This window comes from Ceratotherium simum, chromosome 2 (genome assembly GCF_057802395.1).
Source record: "Ceratotherium simum simum isolate JZ-2026a chromosome 2, ASM5780239v1, whole genome shotgun sequence".
In the NCBI taxonomy this organism is placed as follows: domain Eukaryota; kingdom Metazoa; phylum Chordata; class Mammalia; order Perissodactyla; family Rhinocerotidae; genus Ceratotherium; species Ceratotherium simum.
This window is the reverse complement of record NC_141901.1, coordinates 41,120,698-41,139,105: the sequence shown is the minus strand read 5'-3', so window position 1 is coordinate 41,139,105 and position 18,408 is coordinate 41,120,698. Positions and strand designations below refer to the sequence as shown.

At 41.4% G+C, this 18,408-nt stretch overlaps 2 protein-coding genes and 1 pseudogene across 6 annotated transcripts in view; 2 read left to right on the top strand and 1 right to left on the bottom strand.

Moving 5' to 3' along the window:
• ASH1L (ASH1 like histone lysine methyltransferase) overlaps positions 1-2,076 on the bottom strand; it is a 228,872-nt gene extending 226,796 nt beyond the window's left edge. For 3 of the 4 annotated variants that reach the window (XM_087441966.1, XM_087441959.1, XM_087441957.1), the window contains exon 1: positions 1,448-1,774. The gene's annotated coding sequence lies outside the window, so the exon portion shown is untranslated. Of the gene's footprint in view, positions 1-1,447; positions 1,775-2,056 lie in introns of those variants that run through there. The other variant, XM_087441962.1, reaches the window with a different exon arrangement.
• On the top strand, positions 1,707-16,221 carry LOC147917924 (uncharacterized; annotated as a pseudogene). The gene is made up of 3 exons (XR_015554895.1): positions 1,707-2,658; positions 14,446-14,546; positions 15,483-16,221. The product of XR_015554895.1 is annotated as an uncharacterized LOC147917924 (transcript).
• Positions 2,452-18,408, top strand: part of DAP3 (death associated protein 3) — a 32,082-nt gene continuing 16,125 nt past the window's right edge. Inside the window, exons 1-2 of the mRNA XM_087441984.1 lie at positions 2,452-2,589; positions 16,249-16,302. Of these exons, the coding sequence (XP_087298110.1) occupies positions 16,261-16,302 (42 nt within the window). The 5' untranslated portion in view covers positions 2,452-2,589; positions 16,249-16,260. The remainder of the gene's footprint in view (positions 2,590-16,248; positions 16,303-18,408) is intronic.

Sequence of the window (18,408 nt, the reverse complement as noted above, 5' to 3'; positions counted from 1 at the left end):
TGTCAGGCCCCAGGTAGCTGCTCTAGTACAAGTTAAACTACGGAAGACATCCCTTCCTCAAACACACAAACTCAAGTGTCAGAAATGCTCTGCTTCCTTCATAAACAAAAAATAATCATGGATAACCATTTCACACAGGCCAACCTGGAAAGGACAACCTACATTCCACATACATGTCTGACATAACTGATCTCTACCAAATACAATTCAACCAGTCATATAAGCCCTTATCTTTCCAATAAACTCAGATTTGCCTGACAAAGACCTCCTGAGGCATCATGGTATAGTGAATACACTACTGGACTAGTAGTCAAAATACTGGAGTTATAGTCCCAACTTTGTAACCAATTTAACATGTGACCTTGAAAAAATTATCTCTTTATGCCTCAATTTCGTATTGTGTAAAATGGGAGAAAACATCTATTCTACCATTTCACAGATATTTAGAATCACAAAGAGATTTAGAATTTAAAGATTTAAAATCTGAAAAATATAACAGCGTTATTCTATCATAAAGCGTTAATATAAACTCAGGTCAACAAAAAGGCCATCCATTCCTTATACCCTCATAGTAACTATTCTGTTAAAGACATTCTAGACCTTCACATTTACACAATTCACTCTGTTCAGAGGAACAAACTACTCTTAAGACCACAAGCAGTTTAAGTTTCTCCCACAAATATATGCTATATTGTCTAAAATACTGCTGTGACTTCTCTTTCCCAACAGGTAACAAGGCGCTCCCAATACCTAAAATACACACACACATCAGCCAGCAGGGAATATCCCACGTTTTATTTTAAAAATAAGCTAACTTATAAGGGGAACTCCATTACACTTACACAAACACAAGCAAACTCTTCCGGAACACTTTCCTTCCTTGCATACACACACAAACACAGCCGCCATACACCAGCAGACCATCTGTCTTCCAGACCAAAAACATGTCTTTCCATGTACAAAGTAACCAGTAACATTTATTAAACTTATAACACTGAAATCATTCTGTCTTTCCTACATACAGTTCAGCATGTCAGGGACGACACACACCTGATCATACAGGTAAACTACTCTCAGAAGATCAGCCCTCCTGCCAGTCTTATTCCTTAAACAGCCACAGACTGGACTACGGGGGATGCTCCAATCGTGTCTACACAACACACAAACTAACCTGTCAGGGGCACAGCCGACTCCGCCTCCACTCGCTTACTTTCCTGCCCCCTCCCCCAAGCCAGGAGCCCGCCTGTCGGGGACACCCCTTCACCCCCGCCAGGAGGGACTTCCCGGTAAGCTCAGGATCCCCTTCCCTTCTCTCCCCTCCCCCATCCTTACCACCGCTCTCCCGGAGGTCCAGGTCCGGGAGATGACAGTAGCTCCCAAGAAGCCAAGGATTGAGTCGCGGAGGGAGTACTTAGGCCCAAAGGCCTCCCCAGGCGGTTCTACTCACCGTGTCAGAGGCCGAGGCCGAGAAAGATGAGAGTGCAGGGAAGTGGGGAAGAGGGGGCGGCCGCCACTAGGCTCCTCCGCTTCCCTTGGTCCACAGTGGATCCCTCCCGCTTGTCAGGAGGCGGCCAGCGGGTGAGCGGACTGGCGGAAATGCGAGAGAGGAGAAGGGAAAGGCGTGGGGCCAAGCAAGGGAAACTGAGGGGAGGCGGGTCCCGCAACCCAGACGGGGATCGTCTCCCCCTCCGCAAAGCGAACCCAAAATGGCGGCGGGAGCGGCGGCGGCAGAGCGGCGGCGGCGGCAGCTCCTCGGGAGGGAGGGAGCGAGCGAAGGGCGCCTCGTGCCCCCCCCCCACCTCCCACTCCTCCCTCCTCGCGTTCTTCCCCTCCGTCCTCCCCCCTCACCCGACTCGGGCGGCGAAGCGCGCACGCCCGCCCGCACGCGTCGGAGTGTATCTGGGCTCGTCGCTCGCCGCTCCCACCAACCACCGCCTCCGGCCGCCTTGCGCGCCAGCCAGCCCGTACGCGCTCGCTCAGGGGCGCCTCCTCGCACGGTCCCCCACTTCCCCTCGGCCCCTGTCAAGCCGGCTCTGGCGCGGGCCCTCACGCGTACCTTCAGCGGCGCGAGCCCAAGCCTCCTCCTCCACCTCCTCTTCTTTCCTCCCCCCCTTCCCCGCCCCCACGGCCACCAACCGCCGCCCCGGCCGCCGCCGCCGCCTCCTCCCCCGGCCCCCCCCCCACATACCCTCCACCCCTCGCGCGTGCGCCTCCCACAATCCCCCCGCGGGACTGTTCCATTCCTGTCGGCTGCAGGAGCGGGGGAGGAAAAGGTAGGCAAAAGCAGGCAGAGCTTGCCGCTAAGACTGGAATTATCTGAGTGGCGGACAGAGACCCATGGCTACTCACCTCCCGGGCCGGGGCGCCGCGGCTCGCCTCCCCCCTCCTCCTCACGGCCGCGGCGAGTGGGTCGGGGGCGGCCTAGCGCCCCTCCGCTGGCCGGCGGTTGGAGGCCGCGGCGGCTGCGCGTTGAGTAGCTTCCTGCCGTTCGACCCGAGCTTGCTTCTTTGCTGCGGGACGAGCACTACGGAGCAGCTTTTGATAGTATCTGCTGTTCGCCGCGTGGGGAGAATTGGTCCGCGACTCTCGGTGAGGAAATGGACCGGCGCGGGGGTTGTACCCATGAGAGAAAGGAGCGGGACTCCGCACCTCCGTGAGGTAGGGAGTGAGGCCAGGAGGACCGGCGACCGTCCTAGGGGGCTTTTTTCCGGGTTCTATGTTGCAGACTTGGGACCCAAGGAAGAACCGGCGCCGTGGTCGGCTTTCTTTTTTTAGCTCAGCTTAGATTTCAAGAATTTCACACAACTGTCTATACGCGATGGTGTTTCTGTGCACTTTTACTTTTTCCTCCTGCATGGCTACTACATTTTCAATCTCATTAGGCAGCCTGATGTTAGAGGATAAGGAATCATGTATTTCCAGTTGAGTTTTGGACTGAATCGCCCGTGTCTTATGTGTCCTTCGGAAAGTTATTTTTCTTAATTCCTTATCAAGAAGAAACGAAAAACTAGACATAAAAATTAGTTAACTCCAAATCTGCCTTTGGAATTGGTGTGTGAAATAATATATGTAAAGTAGAATTAGCTCCTAGGCACAGGGAAAGTGCAGAGCATTATGTTATGATTCTGTTGATGTTGATAAGGTTTGTGGGTGTAATTGGTAGTTTGTGTCCTATTCTAACCAAGTCGTTAATAAAACAAAGCAAAACTAGGCCTATCAGATTTCTGTGGTTACTAATACTTGTTTCTCAGAATCCTGCACGAACGTTTACTTGATGATGGAATTCAGGAGAACTATGGACTATTAAAATCCACAGATAATCCCGAAGTTTATCTAATCTAGTAGTTTTTAGTTTCACCTAACCAGTAAAGCAGAAAAAATTAGGGAGGGGATTTACTTGGGTGTCCCTTTTCTTCACATCTGTGAATTTCTGGGGATCCAGGGAATAGTTTGAAAATCATTGTGCTAGATTAAATCTCAAAGGTCTAGTCAAGCTCTGAAGTTCAAGTAGACACTCCTGAATTTCCCCGGTACCATATTTCAATATATGGACCAGGCTTTGTTTGCTTGCTTTGTTTTTTTAAGGTAAAGAGGAATTCAGCCTTAATTACCTCGCTATATATTTGCTTTTCCTGTGTCTTAAGTGCCAAGTCTTTCATGGAGCCCATTGAAGTTTTACATTAATCTTTAATTGTGTCATGTATGCAAGTGTGTTACTCTACCAACAACGTTTTTAATTTGAGAGCAAGGACTATGTCTAACATTTTTTTTATAGTCTAGTGCAAAGCAAGTTAGGAAAATGTTGAAATGAATGTTAGATACTTAAAATATGAGAGGAGAAGGAGAATTAACATTTGTGGAATACCATGCCAGAAGAACATGTGTTTGTTTTTAATCCTTAGAATAAACAACACTTTGAGATGGATCATCTTATTCACATTTTACAGATGAGAAGCCTGAGGCTCAGAGAAGTCCAGTAATTTTATCTTTAGACTTTAGTTTGCCTGTCTCTTAAAAACCTAACTTTTTTCACTATACCACATTGCCTTCGTGTAAAATTTCTCATCAGTAACATAATTGTATACACTACAAAGAAAAAACACTTCTAATGGAATTCCACTACACCAGTATATAAAGAAAGTTACATACTTAGGGTCTCTGCCTTCAACTAGCATTCAGTAACTGCACTGATTCATGAATTGTCGGCTAAGTATAGGCGAATAGGATAGTATTCTGTTCTTTTGCATATGCCCCAGTGCCTACTAGCAACTAAAATATATTAAGTGCTCAATAAAATGACCATATTGAATGAATGAACACTGAATTATTTGAACCAAGGAAGGCTTGGAAGACAGACTAATCGTTCCCCCAAGATGTCCATGTCCTAATTCCTAGAACCTGTGACTATGTTATGTTACATAGCAAGAGGGAATTAAGGATGCAGGTGGCATTAAGGTTGCTAATCAGCTAACCTTAAAATAGGGAGATTATCCTGGATTATCTGATAGGCCCACTGGAATTACAAGAGTTTTGAAAAGATGGAAGAGGAAGACAGAAGAGTCTGTCAGAGTGATGCAATATGACAAAGACTTGACTGGCTCTTGCAGGCTTTGAAGATGAAAGGGCAGCCTCTAAACACTGGAAAAGTCAATAAAGCAGATTCTCTACTAGAGCCTCCAGAAAGAATACAACCCTGCAAGACACTTTGATTTTGCACTTCTAAACACAGAACCCTAAGATGACAAATTTGTGTTGTTTTATGCCACTAAGGTTGTGGTAATTTGTCACAGCAGCAATAGGAAACTAATACAGAAAGAGTCAAATCATTATTAACCTCCAAAGTACTCTGCCTTGGATTGTGGTCTGTGCTTTAATTTAAATGAGGGTATGGGTTAACTGAAACTTTTCTTTAAGCAAAGTGATAGGCACTCAACAAAACTGCCTAGATTTCCAGTATTCCCCTACTGTTCTGCTTCTGGCATCAGTTTCCAAGCTGTAAGTACACAGCTGGCCTCTAGGATATTGCTGTACAGCAGCAGTCTTAGCTAAGCTGCCCTCAGACTTCCTCACTGGAATAGAAGTAATTAAACATTTATTTCATGGTGCTTCCTTGCTGGGATGTTATCTAAATACAATATAGATAAACAGGAGAAGCTCTTCAGTATAAACTTTTAAAATAAGGTTTCAAATGTTAAAAGAAATTTTTGAAGATAAAACTTACTAGAATATCATCAGGATTGACTTTACATTTGACAAGTTATGGGTAAATGCTGTATAAGCATAATAATCTAAATAATTTTCTATGTAACAAGGGAAGAACTCTGAAATTTTTGTTTGGGTACCAAGATTTTAAACTTATGCTTCAGGTTATTGCCTTTTATCAAAGTAGAAATGTACACTTCAGACTGCCTGGGTTCAAGGCCTCGCTCTGCTCCTTGGTAGCTCTGTAAACTGGAGAAACTTAGGTGTAGTAATAAACTGATAACTTATAAATCATTTAATCCTTGTAACAATTCTATATTTAGATGCTGCCATTATCTCCATTTTAGAAATGAAGAAACAGAGACAAAGTTTAAGTAATTTGCTCAAGGTTACACAACTATTAAATAGGAGAGCCGGGTTTCAAATCCCAGCACTTAGTTTGAAGAGTCCAAGCTTTTAACCATTCTGCCATACTTGCCACTCTGTTTCCTTGTCTGTAATCTTCCTAACCAAAAAAAAACCCATAAAAATGGTTTTGCCTAGGTCTCATAAAAACTTTTTTTAAATGATTTTATTTACTTTTTTTTTTTTTTTTTGGTGAGGAAGATTGGCCTTGAGCTAACGTCTGTTGCCAGTCTTCCTCTTTTTGCTGAGGAAGATTGTCCCTGAACTAACATCTGTGCCAATCTTCCTCTATTTTTTGTATATGGAATGCCGCCACAGCGTGGCTTGATGAGTGGTATGTAGGTGCGCGCCCGGGATCTGAACCCGCAAACCCCGAGTCACCAAAGCAGAGCGTGCAAACTTAACCACTAAGCCACCAGGCAGGCCCCAGAAACTTTTTTTTTAACATGGACACCGTACTGAATTTTGGACAGTTTTTATTACATACACAATATTATTAATATTGCTGATTATTGTTAATAACATTAGAAATAAAAATCAAGAAAGAAAATTACCCGCAACATTAGCACCACAATAGATCACACTGTTTTGTGTTTATCTTTTCTTTTAAGTTTTTATCTTTAGGCATCTCTACTTCAGAACCTAATCTAGGGGCTGGCCCAGTGGCACAGCCGCTAAGTGCACAGACTTAATAATTCACTTATTCTCAGCTAGGATCAAAGTTAACAGCTAGCTGCACAAATAAAGGATTGAGGCCATGTAGGAAGAAATATGATGTAGTAATGAGGAACGTGGGCTCTTAAGTCCAATAACCACGTGTACATCCAGACTTCTCCATTTTTTAACAGTACAGTGGTTTCCACGTGTCAGAAAAAATTGTGACTTTGCAGCTCCTATAAAGAGATAAAGTCTGCTTCCCACACGTTGAATCTGTGTTGGCCTATAATGGGCTGCAATAGAATGTGACAGAAGACTGTGCTGGTTCTAAGCCAGGTTTGAACAGGTCTTAAATGTTTCAGCTCTCTTGGATCTTTGCCACTGCTATGACAAGTCCAGGCCACACTGCTAGAGGATGAGAGACAATGTAGAGCAGAATCAGTCATCTTAGCTGCGGCCAACCTCAGATGCATGAGGAAGCCTAACAGAGATAGGCAAACCTGGCCCAGAGCAAAAGAACTAACCAGCCTGTAGCTATAGACTTGTGAACAATAATAAGTAGTTATTGTTTTAAGCCACTGCATTTTGGGGTGGTTTGTTGTGGAGCAACAGCTGATACAATGCTTCAAAGGATGCTATGATGATAAAATAACATAAAGCATATAATGTATATAGCACATTTTCTGACATATAGTAGTTAATCTGTGCATGTTAGCTTCACTATTGCTGTATTGTTTTAATATGGCTAAATAGCAACATTTTTAAATAATGGCTTTATTGAGATTCACATAGCATAAAATTCACATACCATAAAATTCAATATCTTTAAAGTATACAATTCAGTGAGTTTTTAGTATATTCACAGAGTTGTGTGACCATTACCACTATCTAATTTTAGAACATTTTTATCACCCCAAAAAGAACCCATCAGTAGTCACTCTCCATTATTCCATCTCCCAGCCCCTGGCAACCACTAATCTAATTTTCTGTCGCAATAGATTTGCCTGTTGTGGACATTTCATATAATGAGAATTATACTACATGTGGTCTTTTGTGACAGACTTCTTTCCCTTTGTTTAAAGATTCATCCATGTTGTAGCGTGTATCAGAACTTCATTTCTTGTTATTTCTGAATAATACTCCATTGTATAGCTATACCACATTTTGTTTATCCATTCATCAGTTGACGAACTTTTGGATTGTTTCCACATTTTGGCTATTATGAATAATGCTGCTGTGAGCATTTGTGCACAAGTTTTTGTATGTACATATATTTTCATTTCTCTTGCGTATATAACTAGGAGTAGAATTGCTGGGTCATTTGGTAACTCCATGTTTAATCTTTTGAGGAACTGCCAAACTGTTTCTAAAGTGGCTGCACCATTTTACATTCCTAAGAGCAATGTATGAGGATTCCAGTTTTTCTGCATCCTCCCCAACACTTGTTATTGTCTGTCCTTTTGATTTTAGCTATCCTTTTGGGTTTGAAATGTGTAGGGGAGGAAGACAATTCCTCTACCCTCTAGTCCTTCTGGCTGGCCTAAAAATTAAATTGACGTGAAACAGAATAACAGGAGAAAATCAAACAAAGCTTTATAACATGTATACATGGGAGAAATCCAGGAAAGCTGAGTAACTCACCAGAATGGCTGAGGTCACCACCTTATTTTGTGTGTGTGTGTGTGTGTGTGTGTGAGTGTGAGGAAGATCAGCCCTGAGCTAACATTCATGCCAATCCTCCTTTTTTTTGCTGAGGAAGATTGGCCCTGGGCTAACATCCGTGCCCATCTTCCTCTAGTTTATATGGAATACCGCCACAGCATGGCCTGACAAGCTGTGCATCGGTGTGTACCTGGGATCTGAACCTGGGCCGCCAGCAGCGGAGCACGCGCACTGAACCGCTAAGCCATAGGGCCGGTCCCCATGAGGTGGCCGCCTTAAATACCATCTTCAGCTAAAGACAAAAAGAAGATGTTGGAGGTGGGGGGAGTCCATCATGAGAGATTACCAGAAAAAGCATGGTAAACAAGATTAAGGTTATTGGGGCCGGCCTGGTGGCGCAGCAGTTAAGTGCATGTGCTCCACTTCGGCCAGTGGTTCACAGGTTCAGATCCCGGGCACGCACTGACACACCACGCTGAGGCGGCGTCCCATATAAAGTAGAGGAAGATGGGCATGGATGTTAGCCCAGGGCCAATCTTCCTCAGCAAAAAGAGGAGGATTGGCATCAGATGTTAGCTTAGGGCTGGCCTTCCTAACCAGAAAAAAAAAGATTAAGGTTATTATGCAGATTTAGGTCCTTGCCTTCTGCATTAATAAGAGTTTCTGGAGATAAGGTCATCCCCTCCTCTTCTTGGTACAGTGAGGGAGACACCTTTACAAAGGGAGATTTCCCTTACAAATGTAAATGTCTCTTACAAAGGGTAACTTCTACTTGGTTTTCAGAGCTTCTCCCCTGTCTGCAGTTTCTTAAAAGTAACCAGCCCAAAATAATCGATCCTCATGCCAAAGAGACACATCTTGAGGTGGCAAACCCTGCTCCCTTACAAGTGGTATCATGTTGTGTTTTTGATTTGCATTTTCCTAATCACTAACAGTGTTAAGCATCCTTTCATGTGCTTATTGGCCATTGTATATCTTCTTTAGAGAAGTGTCTATTTAAATCCTTTGCCTATTTTTGAGTCGGGTTGTCTTTTTTTATTATTGAGTTATAAAGAGTTCTTTATATATTGTGGATACAAGTCCTTTTTCAGATATGTAATTTGCAAATATTTTCTCCCATTCTGTGGGTTGTCTTTTACTTTCTTGATGGTATCCTTTGAAGCAGAAGTTTTCAATTTTGATGAAGTCCAAGTATCTATTTTTATTTATGTCACTTGAGCTTTTGGTGTCATTAAGAAACCATTGCCTAATCCAAAGTCACAAAGATTTACTCCTGTGTTTCTTCTAAGAGTTTTATAGTTTTAGCACTTCCATTTAGGTCTATGATCTATTTTGAGTTAATTTTTGTGGATGATGTGATGCAGGGGTCCAATTTCATTCTTTTACATGTGGATATCCAGTTGTCCCAGCACCATTTGTTGAAAAGACTGTTCTTTCCCCCATTGAATTGTCTTGGCACCTATGTTAAAAATCAACTGACTGTGATGTAAGGGTTTCTCCCAGCTCTATTCCACTGATCTATGGACATATGGATCAGACATCTATGATCTATAGACATATGCTAATACCACTCTGTCTTGATTACTGTAGCTTTGTAGTAAGATTTAAAATCTGGAAATGTGAGCCCTCCAACTTTGTTCTTTTTTTTTTTCCCAAGGTTATTTGGGCTATTCTGGGTCCATTGCATTTCCATGTGAATTTTGAGAGCTTGACAATTTCCGTAAAAAAAACGTTGCTAGGATTTTGATAGATAACAGTATTTGTTTAAAAAAAAACAACTGGTAATTTTAGTAAACTGTGTTCTCAGTGAAACTATGGTGTGATAGAATTACAAAATAGTCACTGTTGGAAATATAAAATCTAAAACTGATAGATCATACTTGAAGAGTATTGATGAGTAATATAGAGAAGGGACTTGCATGATGATTACTTTAAGAAACTGAAGACATTTACCCAGAAAAAGAAAAATAGAGGAGATAACTACCTTCAATTTATCATATGGAAGATGGCTTGTAAAACCCAACAGAAAGACTGGGACAGTGAGTGGAAGCTACAGGGAGACATTTCACCTCACAATGTGAAATAACTTTCCATAAAAGCTGCCTGAAAACCATATGGACTGCCTTATGAGTTCCCCATCAATGGAGACATTCAGGCATTTGATGACTGACAATATAGCATATGCAGCGGCTAATGAGAAAGGCTGCAGAGTCATGGGTTTGAATTCCAAAACTGCCAATTTTAGGCTATATACCCTTAGGCAAGTTATTTAGTCTATCCATCTCTATTTTCACCTGGGTATAATAATGTCTACTTCACCGGATTGTTGTAAGATAATACCTATAAATTGCTTATAGAGGGGCCGGCTCTGTGGCTTAGCGGTTAAGTGCGCGCGCTCTGATGCTGGCGGCCCGGGTTCGGATCCCGGGCGCGCCCCGAGGCACCACTTCTCCGTCCAACGCGAGGCCGAGTCCCACGTACAGCAACTAGAAGGATGTGAACCTATGACATACAACTATCTACTGCGGCTTTGGGGGGAAAAAAATGAATAAATAAAATCTTTAAAAAAAATAAAAATAAAAAAATAAAAAAAAAATTGCTTATAGAACCTGTTTCTAAAAAATACTCAGTGATTATTATTAAGATCACTGTAGCACCAATTCAATTCTGAACTATTTCTGAAGACTTAGTTCTTGAACTAGATCATTTAACCTTAAGAATTTATGATTCTCTTCACACAAAAACCTGTACACAGGGCCGGCCCCGTGGCTTAGTGGTTAAGTGCGTGCGCTCTGATGCTGGCTGCCCAGGTTCGGATACCGGGCGTGCACCAACGCACCGCTTCTCCGGCCATGCTGAGGCCGCGTCCCACATGCAGCAACTAGAAGGATGTGCAGCTATGACACACAACTATCTACTGGGGCTTTGGGGAAAAATAAATAAATAAATAAAATTAAAAAAAAAAAAAAACCTGTACACAAATGTTCATAGCAGCTTTATTGGTAATAGCCAAAAACTGGAAACAACCCCAATATCCTTCAATGGATGAATGATTAAACAAACAGGCACATTCATACCAGGGAATAGTACTCAGGATTAAAGGAACGAACTGTTGATACATATAACATGCAACCCGGATGAATCTCCAGAAAATTATGCGTGAAAAAAGCCAATATCAAAAGGTTACATACAGTATGATTTCATTTATATAACATTCTTGAAATGACAAATACAAATGAACAGATTAGTGGTTGTCAGGGGTTAAGGAAGGGAGGGAAGGGGGTGGGCAGTGGGAGAGGCTATAAAAGGAGAACGTGAAGGATCCTTTAAGTGATGGAAATGTTCTGTATTTTGACTGTATCAATGTCAATATCCCAGTTGTGATAGTGTACTATAGTTTTGCAAGATGTTACCATTGGGGAAAACTGGGTAAAGGGTACATGGGACGATATATTATTTCTTTCAACTGCATGTGAATCTACAATTATATCCATAGTAAAAATTTAATTTAAAAAAAAGGACCTATGATTTTTGTGACCACTGAAGTCTTATGTGACCAGCATATAGTCTTTGGGATACCTTTCTAAATTTGGTACAGGTTTTTTCTGACTTCCTTCTCAGTATACATTTAGTCTGCCTATGTGAGAATACTTTTTTTTTTTTTCTTAAGAAAGAGGACTCTAACACTAAAAAGTTTCAGCAGAATAGTGGCAGAACTTTATAAATACAATGATGAGTAAATGTCCCTTCCAAGTACACCTGGAAGAGCTTCAGATGGTTTAAAGACCAAGGAAATTATTTGTCTCTGGGATTTGTTTGTTTTATCCACATTTTATTTTTTTTATTTATTTTTTTTTTTTATGATTTTATTTATTTATTTTTTTCCTCCAAAGCCCCAGTAGATAGTTGTATGTCATAGCTGCACATCCTTCTAGTTGCTGTATATGGGACACGGCCTCAGCATGGCTGGAGAAGCGGTGCGTTGGTGCGGACCCGGGATCCGAACCCGAGCCGCCAGCAGCGGAGCATGCGCACTTAACCGCTAAACCACGGGGCCGGCCCAATCCACATTTTAAACAAAGAATGACTGAGATTGGAGAGAGGACTTTTCTGTCTTGGTGTAGTAAAAGTAGACAATAGGTAGAGTCTCAGAATGATGGCAGTTGAACAATATTAGAGAAGTATTTTAATGATAAATCTTTGAGAATTTTTTTCTTCATTTTTGCTTCTTAGAAGGCTTGAGATAATTATCATGCATCTTTAATTTTTATCATCAGTTGCTTTTTTTGTTTTGTTTTGTTTTTTCTTTTATTATTGTGGTACAATACACATAACATAAAATTTGCCATCTTAGGCATTTAAAAAGTGTACAGTTCCGTAATATTAAATACATTCACATTAATGTGCAGCCATCACCACCATCCATCCCCATAACTCTTTTTCATTTTGTACCATCAGTCGCTTTTAATAGGAAACCTATCCCTTCCTTATCTTCCAGTAACAAGCAATATGTTTAACTTGTGCTCTGCAAATAAGTGTTCAAAGGACATGAAAAAACTGAAAGAAGAAATCAGAACTCAAATTTTTCCATAGTATTAGTGGCTTTGAGCATTTATCTTGCAATGCCCTGATTTGTATATGCCCTAGAAAGTAGAATGAGGAAATATTTCTCTCTTCTGCTTTAATTTGGCCTGTCAATAGGATTTTTTCTGCTTACAGTTATTTTAAAGAACATGGAAAATATGGTTTAGTCCAGATTGTCTGCTTTGAGATTTGAGATCAGACTTTTGAGATCCCCTCCCCCTTTTTAAGAATCTTCTGTTATTCTTGTGTATACCATATATATATATATATATATATATATCCTTTTCCTTTAAAGGCGTGGGGAAATATTGAAAGATTTTAAGCAAGACTTCAATGGACAGAATGGATTGGAGAAGTTCAAAGCTGGAGGCTGGTAGACCAGTTGTTGTAATATGGATACAAGATGATAGTGTCCTGGAATGGAGAGTTGGTCACATTTTCCTGACCAGCATTTCCCATATGTCTAAAACATGGCCAGAGTAAAACATGCTAAAACAGGGCCCCAATGACCACAAGCATACCTAGGGGACCTCAGGACCATGTCACCCACTCTTTCCTCTCCAGGACCTAGCCTCCCTCTGGAGCTGCAGGTCACAGCTGTCCCATATTAGTGGTTGCAACAGGGCACATTGAGAAGATCGGGGGAGCAGAGTTGGGTGGGCCAGATACTGTTGGAGTGACATGGGGGTCATGAGTAGTTTGGGAATAGGAAAAGTTGAGGTTGGGTGGAGGGCTTGCGGTTGGTAATCAACTGATACGGAGGGTTAGAATCGGCATGGGGTTTAGCTGGTCACAGATGGGGGATGACAGTGTTGGAGGCAGGGAGTGAAGTAGTTGAAGTAGAGGAGGATTGAGAAGAATTGGGGTTAAGAAAATTGAGCTGATAGAGACAGGCACTGGGTGGTCTTGGGCGCCAGGTGGTGGTGGGTATCAGATGGTATTGGGCATCAGGTGGAGATGGATGCTGGGTGGTCTTGGGCACTGGGTGGTGGGTTTTGTGGTTGCCAAGACCACTCCCAGGTTCTATGATTCCCTAGGAGGACTCAGAAGTCAGCACATAGTCATACTTATGCTATGATTTATTACAGTGAAAGGATACAGAGCAAAATCAGCAAAGGGAAAAGGCACATTGGGCAAAGTCTGGAGGAAACCAGGTGCAAGCGTCCAAGAGTCTTTCCCAGTAGAATCACACAGGACACACTTAATTCATTCAGCAACAAGTTGTGACAACACGTGTGAAATATTGCCAGCCAAGGCAACTCAGAGCCTCAGTGACCAGGGTTTTTATTGGGGCTGGTCGTGTAGTCATTATCTGTCTAGCATATACTAAAATTTCGGACTCCCAGGAGAGCAGCTGTTCAACATAAATCACGTTGTTTGGATAAATAGTTTAGGCACAGTAACCCTCTCGTACCAGTTCTAGGAATGGTGAAACTCCTGAAATCCAAGTTCTCAGACACCAGCTAAGGGGCAACCTTGCAAGCAGGCCATTCTAAGGATAGCAGTCTCAGGCCTGCTCTTCTGACTCTTATACACAGTTGTAATGGGCAGCAGGTGGTGGTGGTGGTGGGCATTGGGCAGTGTTGAACAGCAATGGAGGCAGTGTAAGGCAAAGCTAAGGAGAACAGATAAAGAGCAGGGAACACAGGGGACCTCACTTCTGCCTGGCTCAGTAGAGCTTCATCTTCAGGCCTCGGCACATACTCACAGCCACCACCTTGCTCCACAGCAGCCGCCCCTCCACTAGCATCCAGGAGAATGATATTAATAGTATTTTGCAATAAGGGAATTCCAAGGGTTCCAAGGCCAAGTAAATTTGAGTCAAATGAAGTCTCTTTACTGTAGTTTTTCCCAAACTTTTAAATATGCTAACATATTGTAATTGTTCAAAAAATGAATAGTTATACAGCATTTCTCTAATTTCTTTGGCCATAGAGCATTGACACATTTTATGACATCCACCAAACTCATTTTGGGAACTGCTGCTCTAGACCTCTGGTTTTCAAACACAGCAAAGGAGCCCTGGAATCCCACAGGTAAAAGGGAGGCAGGCCAGTAGAGACCATGCCAGTCTTGTTTACCACTGTATACTCTGTCTTTAGTGTGGGCTTGAGGAAGCACATCACACATTTCTTGAATGACTGAATTAAGGAATGCATTGGCATCTTTATTAAAAAGTAAACTTGAAAACTAAAAGGAGATGAATTCAAAGGAGTTTGTGTCATCTCTTGACTGTTCTATAAGCCCCATTGGGTGAGGGACTATAGCAGTTTTGTTTACTGTTTTATTTACAGGGCCTCACACATGGTAGGTGTTCAGTAAGTGTTGAATAAATGGGTGCAACTCTGTTATTGTTGTTGCTGCTGCTACTTTAAAGATCTGGGCTGGGGCTGGCCCTGTGGCTTGGTGGTTAAGTGCACGCGCTGCGATGCTGGTGGCCCGGGTTCGGATCCCGGGTGCGCATCAAGGCACCACTTCTCCGTTCATCCTGAGGCCGAGTCCCACATACAGCAACTAGAAGGATGTGCAGCTACGACATACAACTATCCACTGGGGCTTTGGGGGGAAAAAATAAAATAAATAAAATCTTTAAAAAAAAAAAAAAAATCTGGGCTGTAGGAAAGGCGAAAATTGTTATCCAAAATGAAGTAAGTAATTACCTGGAGATTTGATTTGGTTATGCTATCACTACTGAATATTGAGAGTTGCATTAAAGTATTTTAAACATCTTTTAGCTCTCAAGAGATTAGAGTTTTTTAATTAAATATTTCCAGCATAGAAATGAGTAAATGTAATACACATGGTATAAAAATAATAAAACAAATACTCATGTACCCATTATCCAGCATTAGAAATAGATCATTACCAATTTCTTTGTGTGCTCTGCCCCAGTCTTATACCTTTACCTCCCTGCTAAAAGTAAGCATTATTCTAAATGTTGTGCTTATCATTCTCTTGCCTTTCTCTTTCAGTTTTACTACATATATGTATATTCCCCAAATAATGAGTTAAGTTTTATGTTTTTTAATTTTATATAAATTATATCACACTATATATAATAGTTTTCACTTGGTATCAGTTTTTGAGATTCATCCATGTCATGCATGTAACTGCAGTTTATTCTTTTTATCTCTTTATGGTATTCCACTATATGACCATATCTCTGTTTATCCACTCTTCTATCCATGGACATTTGGGCTTTTTACAGTTTTTGATAATTCATTCTCTACAACTATGAGATTGTACAATTTTAGTACATGCTAGACAGTTAATGACTACATATTTCCCAGCATACACGTGTAAGTGTTTTTCTAGAATAAATATCAAGGAGTACAATACCTGGGTCATAGACCTGTCCATTTTCAACTTTACAAGATAATGCCAAATTTGTTTTCCACGATATTTGTATTTACACTCCCATTAACAGTGTGTGAAAGTTCCCAATGCTTCACAGGCTCTTCAACATTTGCTATTGTCTGACTTTTTCATTTTTCCCAATGTGGTGGTTGTGAATGGTATCTCATTGTGGTGGTTTTAATTTACATTTCCTTGATTTGTAATGAGGATGAAAATCTTTTCATGCATTTACTAGCCATTTGTGTTTCCTTTTCTGTGAAATATCTGTTCATGTCTTCTCATTTTTTAATCAATTTATAGGCATTCTTTATTTATTCTGGATACTAATCCATTGAGCAAATATCTTTTCTAATTGTGGCTTACTTTTTCACTTTTTTTAAGAGTGCAAGGACAATGCTGAAAGGAATGACAAGGCTTATCTCCAGGGTCCATAAGGTGAGTCCTAACTGACCTACATGCTTCTTTGTGCAAACTGTCTTTAGGTAGACTTTCTTGTTTTTGGATGGATTCACTGTATCCAGAATAAAATGCTTTGGAGAACTTCAGCTGACTAGTGCATTAATTTACAAGTTTACACTCAAAAGAACAGTCACAATTCCGTTCCTCTGCCCATAAACTTCACTCCCAGCTGCCCTAAAAATCTTCAAGTAACAGGTCTCAGTAGAATAGTTGTGCTTGAGAATTTACCTGCCATAGGAGCATTAACATTTTTTTAAAAAATAGATAAATAAGCTTGATTGCAGTTATCTATACTAACTTTTATTATTCTGCAGTTGGATTAATGATTATCATCCCCTCATGAAGTATTTAAAAGAAAAGTAAGTTGCCAATTTAGACCTTTGACATGTGATAGTTGGATAAAATAATAAAATCATATATAAAAAAGGACCGTTCTGCAACAAGTGTTGGAGAGGATGTGGAGAAACAGGAACCCTCATACACAGCTGGTGGGAATGCAAACTGGTGCAGCCTCTATAGAAAATGGTATGGAGATTCCTCAAAGACTTAAAAATAGAGATGCCCTATGACCCAGCCATCCCATTACTGGGAATCTATCCAACGAACCTGAAATCAACAATCCAAAGAGGCTTATACACCCCTATGTTCACTGCAGCATTATTCACCATAGCCAAGAAGTGGAAGCAACCTAAGTGTCCCTCGACTGACGATTGGATCAAGAAAATGTGGTATATATATACAATGGAATACTACTCGGCCATAAAAAAAAGACAAAATCGTCCCATTTGCAACAACATGGATGGGCCTGGAGCGTATTATGTTAAGTGAAATAAGCCAGAAAGAGAAAGACAAACACTGTATGATCTCACTCATATGTGGAATATAAACCAACACATGGACAGAGAAAACTGTACTGTAGTTACCAGGGGCAGTGGGAGTGTGGGGTGAGAGGTGGGCACAAGGGGTGAAGGGAGTCATATATATGGTGATGGACAAACAAAAATGCACAACCCAAAATTTCACAATGTTGAAAACCATTAAAACATCAATTACAAAAAAAAAAAAGGACCGTTCTGTTGCTTTACTTCATTCTTTCGTTTATTTAGCAAATAGTTTTTCAGTACCTTCCATATGGCAGGTACTCAGGATTCTAAGATGACTCGTTTTACTAATAATGGTTACTAATTGTTGGGCATTAATTATGTGCCGGGCACTGTGCTAAGTGCTTTGTTTCTTTTAATCCTCATGACTAACCCATGAAGTAGATAATATCTGTGTTTCACAGATTCAGAAACTGAGGATTAGAAAGGCTAAGTAACTTGCCTAAGGTAACACATTGTGAAGTTGTAGAGCCCAGACTAGATACCAGGTCTGTCTGACTTCCAAGACTGTGGCCTTAACCACTGTGCACACAGTATCGCATTTTATGGTCCATGTTCTCCAGGACCTCAAAGTCCAGTAGTGGAATCTTGAATAAAGGGTCGTTAGAGTATGGTGCTGTTACAGCACCCAGGAAGAGCACCTAACCTGGATTAAGTAGGATCCAGAGGAGATCCTCTCAGAGTTGAGTCCTGAAGGATGAGAACTGAGCCAGAGGGCTTAGTCACTTCCATCTGATCATTTTAATTATAGATTAGGTTTTCTAGAAAAGGAGCCCGTCCTTCTATAGGATTTGTCTTTTTTCCAGGGGTTCATGATAAACTTATGTACATAAAATAACCCATTATTATGAAATAAAATGGGGTCCAGCCCAGTGGTGCAAGTGGCTAAGTGCACGCACTCCACTTCCGTGGCCTGGGGTTCGCAGGCCTGGATCCCAGGCGCACACTGACGCACCACTTGTCAAGCCATGCTGTCGCAGCGTCCCATATAAAGTAGAGGAAGATGGGCATGGATGTTAGCTCAGGGCCAATCTTCCTCGGCAAAAAAAAGCGGAGGATTGGCATCGGATATTAGCTCAGGGCTGATCTTCCTTACCAAAAATTAATTAATTAATTTAAAAAAATGAAAAGAAAAGCAAGGATCAATGGAGTGATGGATTCTGGCCTCAACTGATTACATTAAAGCCTGAAATTTCTTCTT